The sequence below is a fragment of the Balaenoptera acutorostrata genome, chromosome 17 (genome assembly GCF_949987535.1).
Source record: "Balaenoptera acutorostrata chromosome 17, mBalAcu1.1, whole genome shotgun sequence".
In the NCBI taxonomy this organism is placed as follows: domain Eukaryota; kingdom Metazoa; phylum Chordata; class Mammalia; order Artiodactyla; family Balaenopteridae; genus Balaenoptera; species Balaenoptera acutorostrata.
In genome coordinates, this window is record NC_080080.1 from 8,441,678 (window position 1) to 8,462,005 (window position 20,328).

The following is a 20,328-nucleotide window of genomic DNA, read 5'->3' on the forward strand; positions in this document are numbered from 1 at the left end:
TCTACCCTAAGCATCCTATTTCAGATTGTGATGCTATCCCATCTCACCTCCTCTTCTTTCCCTGTTAATTCTTCATAGCACTCATAACCGTTTATTATACTATAAGATGTTTGTATTTATTTTATTCATTGTCTATTTTCAACCCACTGACCCCCAATAGAAAATAACCACATGAGGGCATTTCTTTTTGCCTGTTCTGATCACTGATGTATTCCAGAGCAATGCCTGGCAATAGAAGTACTCAGTCATTTGTAGAGTGAATGAATAAATGAATGAATGGTATGGTGTGGGATCAATTCAATTTTATTTCCACAACTTACTATCTGTTACCTCGTACGCATTACTTACCCACCTAAATCTTAGTTTCCTGATCTGTAAAATGGGGGGGAAAGTAGTACCTCCCTTCTATGGCTGTTGTGAAGAGAGGTTATATATGATATATTAAACACTCAGCGACCAGAACATAATATGCTAAAAACGTAAAAAAAAAAAGAAAATTTAAGTTTCTCTTTCACCTTGTACTTTGGTGGCTTTACAGCTATCTTAGTGGAAAATTCAAAGAGCTCATGGTATAATAGTAGATATAAGAAAATGAACAAAAACACAGCAAAAAATGATGCAACGTGTATGTAAAAAATTAGCATAATTATGTAAATCTACACATACTCACACACAGAGACAAAAGGCCAGAAGAAACTTTGTCAAAATATTTATGACAATTATTTCCGGCATTTCTGGGGGGATTATGGGTGACTAAATTTTTTTATTCATATCATTTTTACGAAATTTCCCATAACAAATTTGTGTGACTTTTACAATTAAAAAAGCAATGGACAATCTTAAAAGAAAAAAATAGAGACCTTGTAAGAAATGTGTGTCTCTTTCTGCAGGAAGACTCTTTAAGCCCAAGTCCTCATCCTGGTCCACAATGTTTTCAGAACACATTTTAATTCTTGTGTGTCAGGAGTTCACACTCTTATTACAAACCCACATCTGTCTTCTCCAAAGCCCATATTCCTACTACATACCAAGTAGTAGCTTCTATATATTGAGGCCAAGTCTTCTCCAGCAACTTCCTTTACATCACCTGTAGTACCTTTGGGGATTAAAATGTAGAGCTACTAAAAATAATATGCAGCATGTACTTCTAATCAATGGGTCAAAGATTGACCAACATGATCAATGCATCATTTCTTGAAACAAGAATAGCAGATTGGGGCCAGGGGGCCAGGCTGTGGTCCAGCTTTGCCTCTCCCACCTTGAGCTAAGCCTGCCCCACCGCTGTTTTCCTGAGACCCCAACTTGCAAAGACCAAATCCTGGCAGAGAACATTTACATCTGGTGGGCATCATTAAGGGACATTTGGGGACATGAACCAGACATCCAGTCCCTGTCAACGCCCTGAGATCCAGGATTCAGACGTCTCCTGGTGAGAGAGGAGGCAGGGGAATGTCTGTTCCTGCCTGGTCACCCCAAAGAGTCCCCACATGTACTCGCAGTGACTCAATTTGTCAAGAAATGACTACATTGTGTTTTCTGTTACCTGGCAAAAATGGGCCCTCAAAATAGACTTTAAGTTGAATTTTTGTTATCTGTTTTGGTGACAGTACAATTCAGAATCTACTGCAATAATAATCAGAAGGTACCTCAGGTGGTAGGTAATGAGCTTCCTCTCTGAGGGCTTTTCAAGCAACGATAACACAGCCTGTAAGCAGAGCATCTATCTTCCCTGGGCCCAGCTTTGCTTCTGCCAGGCAGTGTCCTCCTGGGCTGTGTGGAAGTCCCGCTGGTGCCCTGGTCGTTCCAGAGAGCATCCTGGAACCCAGCAGCGATTGGGGCTTTATGCAGAAATCAAGGACAGATACAGGAGGGAGGGATTAGGCAGCGAAGCAGCTAGGAGAGGGGATTTGGGAAGACAAGGCTGTGTGAAGTTTCCCTTTGGCTCTGCTCACCATCTATTGACACCAAGGAAGAGGGGGCTAGAGGCAGAAATAGACGATGTAGTTCACTCAGAAGAAATTGCTAACCTGAGAGGCAAGGGGGCTTTTTGGGTGTCTGAATGACAGTGAGGTTACAGATGCATGAGTGAGTGTAGGGGGTGGTGGATGGGTAGTGGGTGGGAGGGATTCCCTCCCCGACCCCAAGGGGAGAATATTTAACAACAGGCAGGGCAAGTGAATCAGCTTTCCAGCATGCTTGCTGCCTGTAAATCACCAGCGTGGTGGTTCCAGTGCATTCCAGCCGAACATCAGCACTGATTCTCTCCGTGGCAGCAGAAGGTACACCCCGTGAAATTACAGAGTGGCTTAGCTCAGGGCAGCGCCCTGCCTATGGGATACAACCCCCAGCACAGAAGGTGGCACCACCCGGGGACCCTTTGATGTGGCCATTTGGAAGCTGCCTTTCGATGCATCAAGATGCCCTGGTCTGACTGTATGACGGACCCCTGTCCTGCTGACTGATGTGCTTGCAAATATTCCCCCGTCTTGCCCCATGTGCCATCCCCCCCCACCCCGGGCTATCACCACAGGGGAGGGGAGGGGATCAGGAGCAGGGGAAGGGTCTCGGACGGGGTGAGGTGTCTGGGGTGCACATTCTGGGGTATGAAAACGTGGACTTTTCTGTGGTTTCTCTGCTGGACACGGTCCCAGTGCCCCGTCTCAGCAGAGCTGATGCTGAGTCACATGTACATGGCTCTGGGGTGACAGGTCCCCACAGGGGGCGTGAGTAGGAGAGAAGGAAAGGGACAGCAGGGCAGACATGGCCACCAGGACCTGTGGGACTTCAGCGACGCTCCAGGACCTCCTGGGGCGAGTTGGGAAGGCTCTGGTTGGGGAGAGTTTGAACACCGAGGGCAAAGGTGGAAGACTGAGCTGTGCTCTGGGTAGAAGGACCAGCCAGAGGGAGGGAGTCAGGTGATGGAGGTGGTGAAGGGTTTCCACGGGCCTCCGAGCTGTGGGCAAGGAACACGGGTCCTCAGACTCACCACCTGGAGGCAGAGGGGAGCAGGCCAGAGGTTCTCGGCTGTCTGTCGGCGGCGGGCCTGCGGGCTTTCGGAATGAGTCAGGGACTGGCTGCTGACACTGGTATTTTCCGTCCCCGCCATGTGGGCTGATTCTGAGCTTCAGAGGAAACCACTTGGCAAGAGGCGGCCTGGGAACTCTCAAGTCATATACAAATGTCCTCCTGCTGCACAGCCCCCTGACCTCCAGCTCGGGCGTACCTGAGTACACGCGCCACCCCCAGCACGAGGGAGCCCGTGCCCACGCACAATATCCAGCCTGTCACACGTGCATGCACGTGCCCACACACATACACACACAACACGCACTCACACCACCACCAGCCCCGACCTAGGTATACACTCTCCCTGCCACCCAGAAAGGAGCAGTGTTTACTCACTCATTCCCGCTGTGCTAGTGTGAAGGGAAGAAGCCACACAACCCGTGACCAATGGGCAACTCCACTGGAACTGGGGCCTTGCCTGGGTGCAGTAGCTGGGGAGGGGCGGGGTGGAACCCATCGAGGCGCTGAGGGACGCCTGCAAAGCCTCTGAACTGTCCTGATGTAGCTAGAGATAGAATGCGATGGAAGGGATGGTGTCGCTGATGATGCTGGGTGACTCTTTGGTTTAGAAAAATGCCATAGACGGCCTTCTGGATTCGGACAAGCACACGTCTCTCCGCCACCCTCCTCAGGACATGGACACAGATTGGCCGTAGATGAAGATGACTCACCTGATACCATAATAGGGATTCCAGATCTTTTCTGATGGGCAGGGAGAGAGAGGCCAGAGCCTGGAAAGAAGAGAGGAGGAAAATATAGCAAGAGTTCCATGGGTGAGCAAGTGGGAGGCTGGGCTTGGGGAGAGGATGGAAAAAGACAATTGCCCAGGGTGTGATGGCCAAGAAGTCAAAACGTCTAAGGTCATGTACCGAGTTGTCTCCTGATCTTTTGTGGGTGGTGTTCATGACCCCAGCCTTTAGTACGGGTCTATCCTGTAAGCAGGAGGGTTTGTCACATGAGGAGTGTGGGTAGACACCAAGGATGGCGGGGCATTTCAGGAAGGAGGTGCAGAGGCGGGGGCCGAGTGAGGGGCACGGGGATCGGAGGGTCACACTCGGGAGGGAGAGTGAGCGTGAACACGTGTGTGTGTGTGTGTGTGTGTGTGTGTGTGTGTGTGTGTGTGTGTGTGGACCTCCGTGTTGTACTCGTTTGGCCACTGCTGCAGCGTCACGGGTGGCCAGGCATCGGGGTTGGGGATGAATGCCACACGGTCACGCACATGGGATTGGTTTTCTTGCTAAAGGGAAGCTTCCAAGGCTGGGCTGGCAAGAGGAGAAGCCACAGGAAGCCTGTCCTCCCGTCACCCCACAGACAGGCGGGGGGCAAAGGCGGCAGCGTGGCTCTGCCTTCCGGGGAGGGTGGCTGCCTCTCCTGGTGAGAAGGCAGCCTCATCAGCGGGGAACTGCACAGGCTGCCGACGGCCAGGAGGTCTGCTTTTGGGTGCCAGCTGTTTACAGCTATCGTCTAGGCAACTAGCTGCCCAGTGCTTGGAGAGCTCGAGGACCACGGGAAGCTGGTTTCCCAGGCAACAGCTGCCATGGCTGGAAGACCCAGTCTAGAGGGAAGCTCAGCTTGGATGCTGCCCCTCTGACCAGGAGTGCGGGGACCCCAGGCCTAAGTGGCTTATCGTCCAGGTAACTCGGAGTGAGTCCATAGGCCACTTTCAGACGCATCATTGTTCATGGGAGGGCAGCGGGCTTCCTGAGGTCTGAGTGATGGGAGCCTGAGCCATTTATTCTCATTAAAGGAAAAAGTAACCCCCCAAAAGACTGGAGAGTTTGGGGACATGAGATCACTGACATAGGCTTTCAAGCTACAGAAATCAGTAAGACGCACTTCCAGCCCTTGAACTACTCACCACCCAGAGATGAAGACGGGCACATTACTGATTGCACATCAGCATTTTCTGTGGTGACAGGGCAGCAAGTGAAATTCTGTGGAGGGTAAAGAAGAGAGTTCCCTAGGGCCCAGAGGGGCCGAGGCAGGCTTCCCTGGAAGGTAGGCAGGAAGAAGGAAGAAGGGAGAAGTGCTGCCCAGGGAGAAGAGCAGAGAGCATTCTGGGCAGAGGCAACGGCTAAGGGGTGTGACGCTGCCTGACCCCAAGGCTTGGCTTGACCTCTGCAGGGAGCAGTTCTGAAACTCTATTCTTTCCTGACTTCCCCAGAGCTCATTGTCTACAAAGGAAAAGAGTAACATCTCAGGCAGAAACTTCCAGCTTTGGGTGTTCAGCAGCCTGTATCATGAAGGTAGATCTACCATCTCCTCCCATTTCCCCAGCAGGGTTGAGGAGGGGGTGGCCTGGCTGGAAGAAATTCTGCATCTTTAAAAACTTGAACAAAGAATTGAGGAGGAAAAATATGACTATTACAAATAGATGTCCAGCCAGGGGGATAAAGCTCTGTAGTCAACAGCAGAGAGATTGGTTGGGCAATGCAGACACACCCTTGTGTCTGACGGAGGAAGTCCCATTCCGCACGGCAGCGTTGGCTTAGTCCCCACCAGTGGACTAAGGGCAGCGGCTGAAATCCACCTCTTGTCTGTCACCAGGCCATGAACCTACAGGGGCCTCCCCGGAGGGGCACACCCTGTTCTGAACAACATAGATGCCAACCGCGTAAATATGGAGAGCAGAGCTCCAAGAACACTGGCCTGCAGTTAGGAGCCCTGTGCTCTAATCCCGCTGTGGCTTCTCGGAAGGTACTGCCCCAGCTCTGCCTCCAGAGAAGTGGCTCTACTTCCCCACCAGCTTACAAAACACAGCGTGACACAGTGGGTGAGAGGAAGTGCACCGTGATGAAAAATGCCCTGGAGTGCGTCAGATGAATGACCCAAGGAGACCCAAGGGAACAGCTCTGTGGTGGTGGGCAAGTCACTCACCCCTTCTGAGCCCGAGTTTCCCATCTGTAAAATGCAGATAACTGCTCTCTCTCTGGCCTACTTGCCCGAGTTGGTGTGGCGATCAGACGAGTTATAAACATCCATGCCCTGTGGACACCCCCAAGGTAGTCATGTTTATATAAAAGAGTCCAGGAGTGGGAGTTTGGTGACCCCCATCTGGCCAGTCAAGGACCATGTGTCAAGCTACCTGGTGAAGCCAGGTTACATCATCCCCAGTGTCCCCGCCAGCCTCGCCTGGGGGCCCTGATAACATGTGGTCCAGCTGCTGTTGACCTGTTGTGGGTCCCTTCCTCTCTCCAAGCTTCAGTTTCCATTTAGAAAATGGCAGAGGGGGACAAGATGATCCCAGATGTCCCTTCAAGCTCTGACCTTCTATGAGACTACAGTGCTATACAATGTGGTCTCTGTCATGGGACTGTTTGGACCTTCAGATCTCCTCCTTGGTCCTCAGTGAGGAGGTCGAAATGAAGCTGAAGAAGGTCCAATAAAGCAGAACATGGTGAAACTGCATTGTGTTTGCATTACCTTGTGAATAGTCAACTCTATGCACTAAGTAAATAGTAATAATAATGGTATGATGAAAATATGGAAATTTAAAAAATCAAATGCCTATAAATACAAGCTATCTATTGCTCTTTTGTGGTGAACCAAAAAAACAGAGATCTGCTCCAACATCAGAGAAAAAGCTGACATAGATTTAAAAGGGTGTACTCTATACCACAACTGTACCTATTGGACATTTACAGGAGATTTTCAAGGTTAATTTTGGCTGTATATGATTTTTACTCAAGATATCTGAGCCTAACCTCCCTCCAACACTGCAAGATTCAGAGTAATACTAGTACTAGTACTAAATTCAGTACTAAAGTAATATACGGTGATTAAAATTTATTTAGAAGAATAATTAATGATGCAGTAAGTGCCCACATTTGATTAAAAAAGTTTTTTTTAAAGTAGAGTACAAAATAGTATATAGCATATGTGCCTTTTTTTGTTGTGTAAGTGTGTAAATAATTATATGCTACAGTAGTATGTTCATAAATACTCAAAGAAGTAGAAAGATATAACACTCTGAACGATGTGAGCGTATCTCTCTGGGTCTTGGGGTTTGGGGTGATTTCATTTCTCTCCTTTGTCTGGTCTGCTTTTAGCAATGTTTCTTATGCCTCTGCAATCCAAGTTGTAAGTCACCAATTGATGTAAGAAGCAGCTGGGGAAGGATCCCCAGAGGGCACCAGAGGAACAGCAGTGGCTGGCCGTAGAGGGCCCCGGTGACCCTGCTCTCTCTCAATTGCTAACATATGTCAGAGCTATTCGGGGCCTGTGATGTCACCCGGCGGGCCGGCCCACGGCTGCTGTTATGATGTCATCTGCTGTCTGCGTGTGTGGCTCTGTGGCCAGTGAAGTCACTGGGGAGGGGCAGTCCCTGGAAGCGGCCCCTTTGTTCCCTGCACGGGAAGCTGTCTCCCCTGGCCTTGGTCTATAGGAATCCACCACGACAGCCCAAGAAGCTCCAGGGCTGGAAGGGAGGAGCTGGCTAGGTCTGGCGGGTTTGGCCTTAAGCCTCCGCCCTCGGGGGGTTGGCACGCCCGGGCCCTCCCCAGCCCTCCCAGCCTGCCTGCTTCCTGCTGTTCCACCACTGAGAGAGCTCATATCGTAACTGTGTCTACGGTACCTTGCAGGAGGTTTTCAAGGTCAGTTTTGATGATTCTTCAGCATCCCCGGCTGACCCTGAACTTCGCCTCGTGCTAGGCCCTCTACCCAGCAGCAGCTCCTGCCCCCGGCCCCTGCATGGTTAACCTGAGCCCATCCTTCAAAGAGCCTGCTTCGAAGTCCCCTCCTCTGTGGTCGCACAGAGGCAGCGTGGTGTGGACATTCATGGCTTGAGCCCTCGTGCCAGACTTCTAGGGCCAAATCCCTCTTACAGGGTGTGGTCTTGGGCAGGATTTCTCACTCCTCTGGATTTCGGTGAAATGGATTTTTCACCCCTCACTTCACTTGAGAACGAAACGAGGAATTTCATGTATGATCCTGGCAGAGCTCGGCCTGGGTCAGGGTTACTGTTTGCTGCTGCTCATGGCAAATAATCTTCCTTTGTGTCTCATGGTAGCTTCTCCTGGACATTTCTGGACCCTCTGGCACCTTACATAAACCCACCCAAATTACTTCCTCATCAGTAAAAGGGGGATGGAAATAATTATTAAATCAGGACAGGTGTCTAATATTAAAACTGGAAATGAACTCAGAAAGAGATGGTCAGCTGGTCTCCCTTCTCTCCCAGGCACCCTGGAGGTCTTTAAAGGGAAGGTCGCTGAAACACCAGGCGACAGTTTTGGTTCTTTTTGGCCCAGCTGATCGAGTTTGCCATGTCTTGTTCTGAACCATCATGCACCCAAATCCTTGACCCAGTTTCAGCCTCTGCGAGCAAGAAAAGGGGTGAGAAGAGAGGAGAATGGTGACTTTACCTTAATGGCATGTGAAACCATAACTAAAGGATTTTCACCCCTATGTGTTATCAAAGTTCAAGGTGGAAGTGGCAACAAGCTGTCTTCCCAGTAAAGTTTCCTCCACCCCCTCCCTATCCCCATCCCCTCCACCCCCATGAATCCCCACCTGTCTGCATGACCCATCAAATGGATGTGAGCCGTTACACAATTGGGAGGAGTGCCATCAATGGGAAGGAATTCAGGACATTAGTTCACCATGGCACTTGCGAAATCTTTGGGGAAAATCTTGACTCTGTTTGGAATATTACTCGAATTCTATTGTATGGGATATGTTTAGTTCCAATGAAATTCCCCCAAGATTCTCCTAGCCAAAAAGTCTTGGTCTTAATTTACCCTGCCTGATACCCTAGGGGCCCAAAGTCTAACGGTCCATGGGTCTTGGTAAGATATCTTGAAGGATGGTATATGTTTAAGGAAGGGAGGGATATGGGAGCCACCAGCATGGGGCCTGGCTCTCAGCAGACACCAAAAACAGTGGTGATGGTTATACTTCCAATATGCTTGGTAAAAGTATACAGTAGCCAAGAAGCTTGGAGGTTCTGACTTCTTCATAACCTGGAGGTTCTGTGTATTGGTTTTTATTACTAACATAGCAAATTGGCTTAAAACAATACAGATTTTTCCTATCACAGTTTCTGTAGGTCAGGAGTCTGCCACGGTCACTCCAGGCTAAAATCAAGATGTCATCAGGGCTGCATTTCTCACTGGAGACTCTGAGGAAGAATTTACTTCCAGGCTTCTTCAGGTTGTTGGCAGAATCTAGTTCCTTGTGGTTGTAGGACTGTGGTCCTTGCTGGCTATCAGCTGGGGGCCACTTTTAGCTCCAGAGGCCTCTGTCTGGTCCTTGTATGCAGGTCCCTGTATCTCAGAGGCAGCAACAGCAAGTTGAATCCTTCTCATGCTTGGAATCTCCATGCCTTCCCCTTCTGCAGCATCTCTTCTGCCCCCAGCCAGAGAAAGTTCCCTGTTTTTAAGGGATCAGGTGACCAGATTGGCCCCTACCCCAACTAGATACTCCAGATATCTTCCTATATTAGGGCCCCTAAACTTAGTCATGTCTGCAAAGCCCCCTTTGGCATATAACAACCTATTTATGGGTTCTAGGTATCAGGGCATGGCCATGTTTGCAGGGCCATTATTCAGTCTACCACACCCTGCAGTGAATTCTGTCCCACCATGAGAATTCTGTCTGATCTGGGGTCTCTGAGTTTTCCTTCATCCTTCTGAAAAGCACTCACTGAGCATTCCCTGTGCCAGGCAATTTCTAAGTGTTTGGGATGCAAAATGGAAATGATAATACTACTAAGAGGAAAGAGAAGAAGAAACTGGCTCCTGTTGAACACCTATGATGTGGCAGGTGACTTCATGCATTTTCTATAATGGTCAAGAACATCCCATTGTACAGATGAGAAAATTGGGGTTCAGGGGTTCAACAATGCGCCCAATATCGTCCAGCTTATATGTTGCACAGTCAGGACTCACCTGCTCGTTCCTCCTGGGCCTTCCAGGTTCTAGACCCTCCAGACATCTCCAGTCCACAGAGGGAAACACCACACCTGCTAGGACCAAGCCCTGGGCCCTCCCCACCAGGGGCCATTTCCTTCTTCCCTAGAGCGTGAGGCTGTCTACATTTGTGGCCTTCCTGAGGGACCCCGGGGGGTTCCCCAAGGAAGCTGGAGGGGGGAGCCAGCTGGCCTGCAGTCCCCGACATGGATGCCCAGAGTTGTTCTGCAGATGCCAGAGGGGAGACTATGGTGCTGGGTGGGCTCTGGGCCCTGAAATCTCCTTTGGCCAAATTTACATGTTCTTGACTGCCCAGGTGTGCTCCTTCCTCTTTCCGATGACCTGATGTATTTATAGCTCATCCTTCAAAGGGTAATGAGTAGTTGGCTTCAGACTACTGTCTTGCAGACAACTGGGAACAAATTAGGTGTTAATGCGTGCTGTTGAACTAAGTGAGAAGGGCCGTGGCAAAAAGCCAGAAATATCCAAATAAAAAGCACTGCATCATAAGAGCAATTCACCTCCAGTTACTAATATTATTCTTAATTATGACAATCACCTCTTGAACAGTCGCTGCATGTAAATACTTTTAGGTGCCGTTGATAGATGTGAACTTATTTACTCCTTATGGCTCCTGAGAGGCATAGATATGGGATTTCATCACTAAGTCTGGAGGTGCTCAGAGATGTTAAGTCACCTGCTCTAGGACACAGAGCTGGCAAGGTGCAGAGTCTGGATTCAAAGGGGCAGGCGTGCCCTCTGCCAACTCACAGCCAACCAGGCCACGTGGAGACCAGCAAGGCCTTTGGGTCCCTGATTTATACTGTAGTCCCACAACTCTGTGCTGTTGGTCATTTTCTTCCCCGTTTTTACAGTGAAACAAACCGAGCTTCAGAAAAGCCGGGGCCCCTGGGCTAGAAGGACCACCAGAAGGAAGAAAGAATGGTGGCTTTGGATCTGGAAGCCGAGCTTTGGCATTTCTATGCTGCATTGTCCTTCTCGGGGACCGTGTTGGTCCAGACACCTGGGCTGGTGTCTGAGGTCACACTGACTTCTCCACCTAACGGGACAGGCCCAGAACTCCTGGGTCTTCTCTCTGCTGTTGGGGTGGGGCTTTGTCCTAGTTTGCTATTTTTTCTTCCCAGAACACCCTTCCCCCAGCTCTTCCACGACTGGTTCTAGCCCTTCAGTGAGATACGCACAAATGCCATGTCCTCATGAGGGGGATTATGTGCCCCTTCTCTCTCATCACCCCACCGCTGGCCAGGCACACAGCTGGACTCAAGGAGGCTTGGGGACAGCTGGACGAAGGCAAGGGAGGGAGGTGGAGGGTTCATTCAGAGACGGGGAGACCCAGTGAATTCCAGTTTGAATATAAAGAAACAAAGAGGATGAGACGATCCCAGGGGTTACCTTAGAGAAGGATCAGCAAGCGAAGGCCTGGGGCAAACTTTGGTCCTACCTCCCCTTTCAAGGCAGCCCACACCCGAGGCCAGGCAGCACCTCGGCAGAGCCCCAGACCTTGGTCACTGCCCTCAGGTTCGTTGGTAAAGTCCCCTCACTTGTCTGTTTGCCCACTGTGACTCACTTTCCGACCTCGCAAAGGCCCAGAAGGCCAGCTCACACAGGCATCACTGGGACGGGGGCGCCGGCACGGCATTCGAGCAGCCTTGCTCCAGGCACGGGAAGCTGAGCCCCTGCTTGGGTGGAGGGTGGAAGCAGGACCATCGAGGGAGGGGAGGCTGGGCAACCCCAGGAGCCCTGGGAGGATGCGGAGCCGATGGGAAAGAAACTCAGGAGGGACCTGGGGCTCCCCCGGCAAGTGGCGGGTTGGGACCCGGGCTGGAGAGAGGCAGCTCCTGAACGTGTAAGCTTACTAGATGTTGTCATACCTTAGGGGCTCCTGTATGCTTGCTGGGAACCAGCTGTGCTTTTGTTCCTGCAGGGGATGGGGGGTGCCTAGAACACCATCCCCACCTGCCCAAGCTGTCTATGCCAGGCTTATTTTTATTCATCCTTTGTATTCAGCCTGGGGCCACCGAGAACATTCTCCCATCAGACTTAGGTGCCCCCTCTGGCTCCTGAAACCTCAGTTTTGTCTCTATCACCACACTCGTTGCCCTGAATTGAGACCCGCTGCTTACTTGGCTGAGCCTCTTTCTAGACCCGGAGCTCCTCAAGCATTGGGACTATTTATCTTTGTATTTTCAGCACCGAGTAGAGGGCTCGGCCCAAAGTGGGGAATGAGCTGAACAGAAACATATATTGGTAATGAAAACATCTTCCAATGATTGTCCGTCAATTTCTAATTATGCAGGACATGGATTTCTCTTGCCTTATAGGAGCCTCACAGCAGGGCCAGGAGATTGATGACTTGTCCGCATTTTCCAGGTGGAGCTAATGCCCCAATTGGTGGAGGGGTTTGGTGGGTCATTCAGTGGGAGAGCTGCTGAGTCAGAACTCAGACTCCTATCTGAATCTGAAAACCATATATCATCCTTAAGGCAGTGATACCCAAACCTGGCTGAGACTCATTAAGGGGGATGTAAGAACATACATATTCCTGGAAGATGTGAAAAAAATACAGAGGAAAATGAGGAGGGAAGGAAGGAAGGAAGGGAGGGAGGAAAGAAGGAAGGAAGGAAGGGAAGAGAGAAAGAAGAGGAAAGAAAGCAATTATAAATGTTAGATAAAAGAAGAAGCTGTACTATAATACTATGGTCTAAACAGGAATCGCTCTAAAACATAGCATGATTTTAAGGAACTGATGGTGTCTAGTAAAAGAGAAGCTATTTGATCTAGAGGCTAGGAATAGTCCTCTTGAAATGCCCAGGGGCTGCATCATAGACCAAGAGAACAGGATGTGTAATTCTAGCTCACAGCTTGGCCTGTGAACAATATATGTAAAATCTTAACCTGGTAAATGAAGTTAACTGGTTCTTAACTGTAGAAATCACCGAGAGAACAAAGCGTGGAAGGCTTAGGGGAGGCTGCAGGACAAAATGATTCTAAGAGCCTGGACAGCAAAAAAGAAGAAAAGAAGAAGAAGAGGTATCAGGATACAAACACACTTGTCACTTACCTAGCAAGACAGGGGTTGTTAGAAAATTGGTGGCATAAGAAAAAAATATCTTGTTCAGAATTACAGAAATATCCAAAAGAAGAAATAAGAATTATACCGTTATTGAGCTTTTGGAGGTTTGTGAGGAGAGGTTTGTGAGGTGAGGTGAAGTGAGCTAAATCTTCAGCTTTCTCAGCAGGAAATCAATAGTCCTAGTATGAAGCTGATAAATCACATATAGAAGCAAATTCACGGTCTAGAGTCACGGCGGGGAGACTGAACTAAAATGAAAACTGTGAGAAGTTGGGAAAATGGGATTATGGCAGATGGGGGAACAAGGGAGGAATTCCTTAAGTAGGGGTATTGTTTATTTGAAGATGTAGATTTAGGAGCCCTACCTGAGACCTACATGTTCTCAAAAGTTTGAGAACAGGAACCTCGGGTGATTTTCATGAGCTCAGACCTTTCTTGGGCCGATTGCCTGCCAGCCTTGGACGGTCCGGAAGGACCTGCCCTTGTCTTCCCAGCTCCACTGGGGACCTGGATTCCCCGAGTTCCCGACACCCCGGGGCCCCTGCCCCAGGGCCTGGAGCTGGGGGACTTGCAGCTGTGTCACAGCTTCCCTTTGAGAAAGTTCCTCACCTCATCCCCTTGTCTGTCTGGTTTCCGGCTCAGGAGGAAGCTGACTCAGACCGACGCTGGACTCATGGTGAATGTCGTCACTTCCTTTCCTGATTCCTGCCTTACTAATCCCCAAGGTCACCATGGGTCTCAGGGGGAGGTGCTGCCCCCTTCACCTCCTGACTCTTTGGTGACCCTCGCCTTGATGCCAGGTGTTCTGGGGCCTTCCTGCCCTTAGCAGAGGCGGGGAAAGTTTTTGACGTCTTCATGGTTGCCCTGCCACACGTCAGGCTGGCCCAGACCATCTGGGAACAGACAGGGACTTGCAGAGGCATCTCTGCAGTGGAGAAAGTGCTAGAATGGGAGCTGGGCCCAAGTTCTGAGAGCAGCCCTGGCAGGGCTGGTGGTGGGACCTGGGCGAGCCCTGCTCAGCTCCTTCCTCGGGATGTGGGCTCAGGCCTCCTCCAGCTCAGACAGTCTAACTACTGTATGTGTTTCTTTGGCCAGGCTTTTCTGAGAGCTGTTCCAGGGCAGAGCCAAGACGGCCTGGCCCTTGGACCCTCTGATTTCCCATCCCTGCCTTTCTCATGGACTGCCTCGTATGTAGTAGGTAGCCTGAATCGATGGTTAACTGGCCAGGCTTTGTGGACAGTACTTTCTTGTGTTCTGTTCGTGTACACAGCACATCAGCAGGGTGAATCTGCAAAGTAGGCGTGATGATGGTGACAGGATGTTCAAATGGGATGTTTTCTATCTCAGTTTTCAAAGGCTGCAAACGAGTAGCTGGTGGCATCCGGTGCTGGGCCCTACGTGCAGGGTTTACAAAGGGGGTGGCCCAGACGGGCTCTGTGAGCATCAGTCCATCACCCACCCCAACCAGGTTAAAGAATGGGAATGCCCCATTTTCCAGGCTATCGATGGTGAATTTGGGGTTTTGATATTGGACAGGAGTGAACTTTTTATTATCAGGAAAATAATGAGCTATGGCTGATCTTTGGTCCAAGCACAGGATAAAATATACCTCTGAACAAGTACAGCAATGTATTAGTTTTCTGTGGCTGCTGTAACAAATTACCACACATTTATGGGCTGAAAACAACTCAAAATTTATTATCTTACAGCTCTGTAGATCAGAAACTGACGTGACTCGCAGTGGATTAACATCGAGGTGTCCGCAGGCTGCATTTCTTTCTAGAGGTTCTAGGGAAGAATCCATTTCCTTGCCTTTTCCAGCTTCTTGAGGCCACTCACATTCCTGGACTCATAACCCCTTCCTCCATCTTCAAAATCAGCAATGTCAGGCCAGGTCCTTCTCACGCTGGCATCTCTCTGGTCCTCTCCCTTGCCTCCCTCCTGTTTTTCGGGACCCTTGTGATTACATTGGACCCACCCAGGTAATCCCAGCTATTTTCCCCCTATTTTAGAGTCAGGTGATTGGTAACCTTAACTCCATCTTCGACCTTAATGTCCCCTTGCCCTGTAACCCTACTTATTCACAGGTTATGGGAATTGGGCTGTGTTCATCTTTGGGGAGCCATTATTCTGCCGACCACTAATGGGAAATGGTAGGAGAAAATACAAATACTTCCAGCTTACACCTTGCTGAGTGTTGCTCATCCAGTAAACTCAGTTGAATTCATTCTACAGGTGATGAAACTAAAGATTAGAGAGCTTATGAGCGGGGCTCATTCTTGACTGTGCATTGAAATCCCCTGATGCCCCCCCCCAACCCCTCTGGGATTCTGATCTAATCCATCTGGGGTGTGGCCTGGGCGCTGGGATTTGCTACAAGCACTCAGATGATTCTACCCAACAGCCAAGGCCTGGAGCCACTGGGCTCAAGGAATTACTCCAAGTCACCGCCCTACTGTGAACACCTGAAGAAGCAGGCACTGCACTCAGGCCTATCTTATTTCAAAGCCCCCACTAGGTGCTGGTAGAGGAGAAGCCTTCATTTCTTCCAGAGGGAATTGGTACTTTAACTGGAGACAGACTGTAGTTGAAACCAAGGGAACAAAGGTTCAGGGGTAGAATTTCAAGCACCCATTTCCTGATGGCAACACAAGAACAGGATTTCATTTGGGGGAGAAAAATGAGACAGTGCTTATAGGACAAAACTTGGCACAGGGTGTGAGACCTCAGAAAACGGTGATGCTGCTATTGGTTTTGTCAGGGCCGGGCTGTGGGGAGAGCAGTGCCAGCAGGGCCTTCTGGACGCGTGAAGCCTCACCCCAAAGTCCACGCTGGCCACTTCCTCTCTCTCCCCTGGCGGGAATCTGAGCTCAAGGCTCTCCCAGAGCAGTCCTGGGTGGGCCACCCGGGCATCAGCCTCCCTCCCATCCCTCCCTGACACAGTGTCAGGCCCCCCAGGTCTTGAATCCTGCAGTGAGTTGAATTGTGTCCCCCCAAAAGACAGGTCCAAGTCTTCATCCAAGTACCTGTGGATATAAATTTATTTGGAAATATGGTCTTTGCAGTTGTAATTACGGATTTCAAGGTGAGATCATTTTGGATGTAGGGTGTCCTTGTAAGAGACAGGAGAGGCAGATTTGACACATACAGAGAAGTCCGTGAGAAGATGGAGGAGAGATTGGTGGGACCCCACGGGTCACCAGCAGCCACCAGAAGCTGAGGGAGGGGCGTGAAATGGATTCTCCCTCAGAGCCTTAGAGACACTGGCTCTGCCAACATCTTCATGTTGGATTCTGGCTTCCAGAACTGAGACCATTCATTACTGTTGTCTTAAGACCACTCTCCTCACCCTTTATGGTAACGTGTTATGGCAGCCACAGGAAACAAAGAGAGATCTCATCCACCTCCACCTCTGGATCCCCGAAAAGAGCCAAACAGGCCTGGGAAGGCAGAGCACTGCCTCTCGGCGCTGTGTCCCCTGCCCCCCGTCTGAGTCCCCAGGCCCCAGAGCCTGATCCTGTATGAAAAGTACCAGGAAGCACTAGCGTCATGGCCTCTGACACGGGGGCACTCATGCTCACCTGATTTTACAGCCCACTCTGGACTGAAGAGGTAGAGGTGCTGCAGGCCAACTCCAACTCCAGGCCAAACAAGAATGGCCCCAAGGATGGGTGGGAGGGACCAACTCTCCTGGTCTTGGGAGCAAAGATTGATTATGTGGCAGAATGACAGCTACCTACCTAACAACTGTCTCCGTTCATCTCTGCTAACTTCACCCAGCTTTGTTGGGACAGCAATATCTCCTACTCTAGGGAATAAGTCATGCCCGGTCTCATCAGATCATGGTAAGCCCATTCACCACTGTCAGTGATTGGTCTAAAAGTGGGGACACAATTCCATTCTGGCCAATGAGATGCAAAGGGAAATCGGCTAGAAATTACTGGGAAAGATTTTCCTCCAAGAAAAGAAAGAGGCACTTGAAGGCAAGGCCCTTGGTACCCTGCTCTGCTTGCTTCCAACATGGGATGCTGTCAGGAGGGGATGTGATGTCTGGAGCTGTGGCAGCTATATTGTGTTAGTGAAGTGAGCCATCATCCATGTGCTGAAGATAGCAAAGAGGAAGGTTACAGAGTGTCTGTGTCCTTGATGGCATCACTGAGCCACTGATCAACCTTGGGACCATTTGCCTCTGGGAGTATTCTTTAGTTAAGGCATTGTAGTTGGGTTTTTGTTTACCTAAATGGAACAAAAAAAGCCTATAATGTAGGTTAGAGGTTACCTGGGGTTTTCAGTGATATAAATAGGTTTTACAGGACACATGATGTGGCTATAGATTTATGTGAAGTCCAGGAAGAGTGAGGAAACAGAGAAGGCAGGAGACCTGAGTTGAACTCTGATCCTCCACTTCGCCCCTGTGTGAATTTAGGCATAACATAAGGCTTTCTGAGCTCCGCCTTCCCTATCTGCAAAATGGGGGTGATAGTCCCAACATATGAATATTCACTGACTTTGGTCTGAGTTCAAATGCAATGACGTGTGAACACATTTTATGACATGCCATGTAAATGACAGACTGTTAAGCGGCTCCACCTGCTTTGACTTTGGGTTAATTGTGTGTATGTATAATGGGGGTAGGGGTGGGGAAGAAAGAAGTTTTAAACAGAAGATTTGCCTTCATAAATGTGTCCCTCAGGAGGTGAATGATAAGATCAGGTGCTTATCTGGGAATGCAAATCAACCAAAAGCTGGGGCGATAATTCTGCATCCTTGCACCTCCGCCCTCTCACACCCAACCAGGTCAATTCTACTTCCTGAAGAGTCCATGAATCTGGACCTCCCCTCCATCTCTGCCCTCACTGCCTCCTTCCAGACCACACTGTTTCTCACTCAGAAAATTGTCCCAGCCCGAGTTGGTCTCCTACCTCCATTCTGGAACCTTCACAAGAGAACTCTTTCTAACACACAGGTGAGGCTGTGTCACTCTGGGGCCTGCCCTTGATGGATCCCCATTCCCTGGCTCACTGTTTACCTGCCTCTCTCTCCTTCTAGAGGGCAGGGTCCTTGCCTCCCCAGCACCCAGCAGGGCCTGGTGCACAGAGGATACTCCATCAGCATTTATTGGAAGGAAACAGCAGCCTGGGATTCAAACCTCTGGAGGATTATTAAGACATAGTTTGGCGTCTCCCAGGGATTTTCTTGAATTAACAAATCTGAGTCACCGATGCTTCTCTGCATGTAGACACTTTATTGAAAGTTAGTGGCTAAGTTGGAGAATAAGGTGTCCAGGGTGGCAGCTGGGGTGAGGCTGGCAGGGTTGGGTGGGGGGTGGATCTCGGGGGCTGGTCACTTGCTGTAGGTCTTGGAGCCAAATTCTGGGAGACCCAGGAGGTCTTCTGTCAGCCCAGAGCCAAACGGCTGGTCCTCCTCTTCACTCCCTGCTGACGGCCCATCTTCAGCTTCATCTGAAACAGGAGAAGCAAGGCTGGTCTAACCTGGCTCAGGACTTATCTTCCCTCGTCTCTTTCCCTTTGGCCCAAAGAGACCCCAGCCTCTGATGGGAGTTCCCTACTAATGCCCTACAGAGGGACATTTCTGGGGTGGGGCACCAGACTTACCTCCTGGCTCTAGGGACATGCTAAGGGTACAATGGACTTGGGTTCATCCACTGAGAAGATAAAAGCAGAGTTGAGAGTCTAAAATGTATGCTGGGCAAGGTCACTTCCCTGCTGAATGCTCCACTCTTCCCCCCCCCACGTGAAGAGCTCCTGTCACGCTGAAAACCTCAGCCCTGCACCACCTCCCCCAGGAAGCCTTCCGGGGAGATGTGAGTCCTCCCTCCTTTGGGGTCTCACTAGCTTGGGGGTAGACTTCCATCATGGCACCCAAAACGCTGAAGGACATTCGCTGGGTTCTGTCACTCACTCCCCCACTCTTCTGGAAGCTTCTTAGGGCACTGCATTGATCTCTATATTCCCAGTGCCCTCATTATGATTCACTTCCTCTCAGCACTTTTGCAACAGGAAGTTCTCTTCAACAGGAAGCAGTGAAATACCCATTTCTCCCCTGGCTAGGAATCCCTCTCCAAGATGTTTCGTCCAAGTTGCCAAGGGCAGCAGGCATGAGGTTCAAGACCCTGCCTTCTTTCCCCACACCAATGCTGCCATTGGTTCCCTACTGAACCCACCCAACCCTCCCCACCCCGGGCCCCCCAATGTCTTCTCCCTGTGCCCCTCCCATCTCCCATCAGAACAGGAGGCCCTTGACAAAGAGGAGCCCCCCCCACCCCCGCAGACTGTGAGTTCCTCACAGGAAAGGGCAATGCCAATGGCATCCCAGTAACCCAGTGGCCCTGGATCCCTACCTGCTGAGGCCTTTAGAGACTGGATGTACTTGGACCAGAAGGAACAGTCGGCCTTTTTCAGGCCCTGTCGATTGGGGAGCAGGACACTGAACTCCTTGTAGCTCTCTGCGCCATCACGGGGGACAAAGTCAGGCCAGGGGGATGCAAATCCAGGCACTTTCCTGGAGAACTCATGCGGGTAGTTGGGATTTCTGGGGAAATGAGAAGAAAGAAAGAAAGTTCCCCATGAGGAAAGAAAGTTCCCCATGAGGGAAACTGCTCTCTCCTTTCATCACCTGGGACCACTTCCCACTTGCTCATGGTCTCTGAGGACCATGTCACACATCTTTAGGTGTCAGAGCAGGAGTTGAACCCGCCCTATCTGGCTCCAGGGCTGTGCTCTTAACAGCTGCATTACACACAACAAATGCCCTAACAAATGCAGATGCCCTAACTCATCGCTCTTAGGCCATTTCTGGAAGAAGAAAGATGTGAGTTCGTGACCCAGCAGTGTTACTCAGGACCTAGTGCTGCCCTCCTGACTCTCTGAATGCTCAAGAGGTCACCGTGTCTCTCTCAGTCCTGGTGTCCTTTATCTGGACACCACAGCCAGTGTCTGGAATGCCTTTGTTTGCCCAAGGCCTGTGCAGGAAGATGGGCCAGGAGCTGGGCAAACCTGTTGGCCACCTTCCTTCTGAAGGTCAACTTCCCTTTGAAGTTTCCAGGGGGCTGAGCGCCGTGCTAGGTGAGCACTGCTCGTCTGGTGTAAAGGGAGACCGGTAAACCACAGGGTGGAAAGGAGAGCAGGAACCAGTTCTGGAAGTGGGAAGGGTGAGTATGCTAGCTGGGCTAGAATAGAGGTGTGTGGGGAGGCCAGAGGTAGACAAGGAAGGGTCTCGAGTGTCGTAACTTCATTTGAT

General features: G+C 50.3%; 1 protein-coding gene across 1 annotated transcript in view; it reads right to left on the reverse strand.

The window, feature by feature from the left end:
• Nucleotides 1-18,293: 18,293 nt before the first annotated feature.
• The window catches only part of TG (thyroglobulin), a 244,560-nt gene continuing 242,525 nt past the window's right edge, over nucleotides 18,294-20,328 (reverse strand). Inside the window, exons 47-48 of the mRNA XM_057532421.1 lie at nucleotides 19,430-19,620; nucleotides 18,294-18,530 (exon numbers count right to left, since the gene is read on the reverse strand). Of these exons, the coding sequence (XP_057388404.1) occupies nucleotides 18,412-18,530; nucleotides 19,430-19,620 (310 nt within the window). The 3' untranslated portion in view covers nucleotides 18,294-18,411. The remainder of the gene's footprint in view (nucleotides 18,531-19,429; nucleotides 19,621-20,328) is intronic.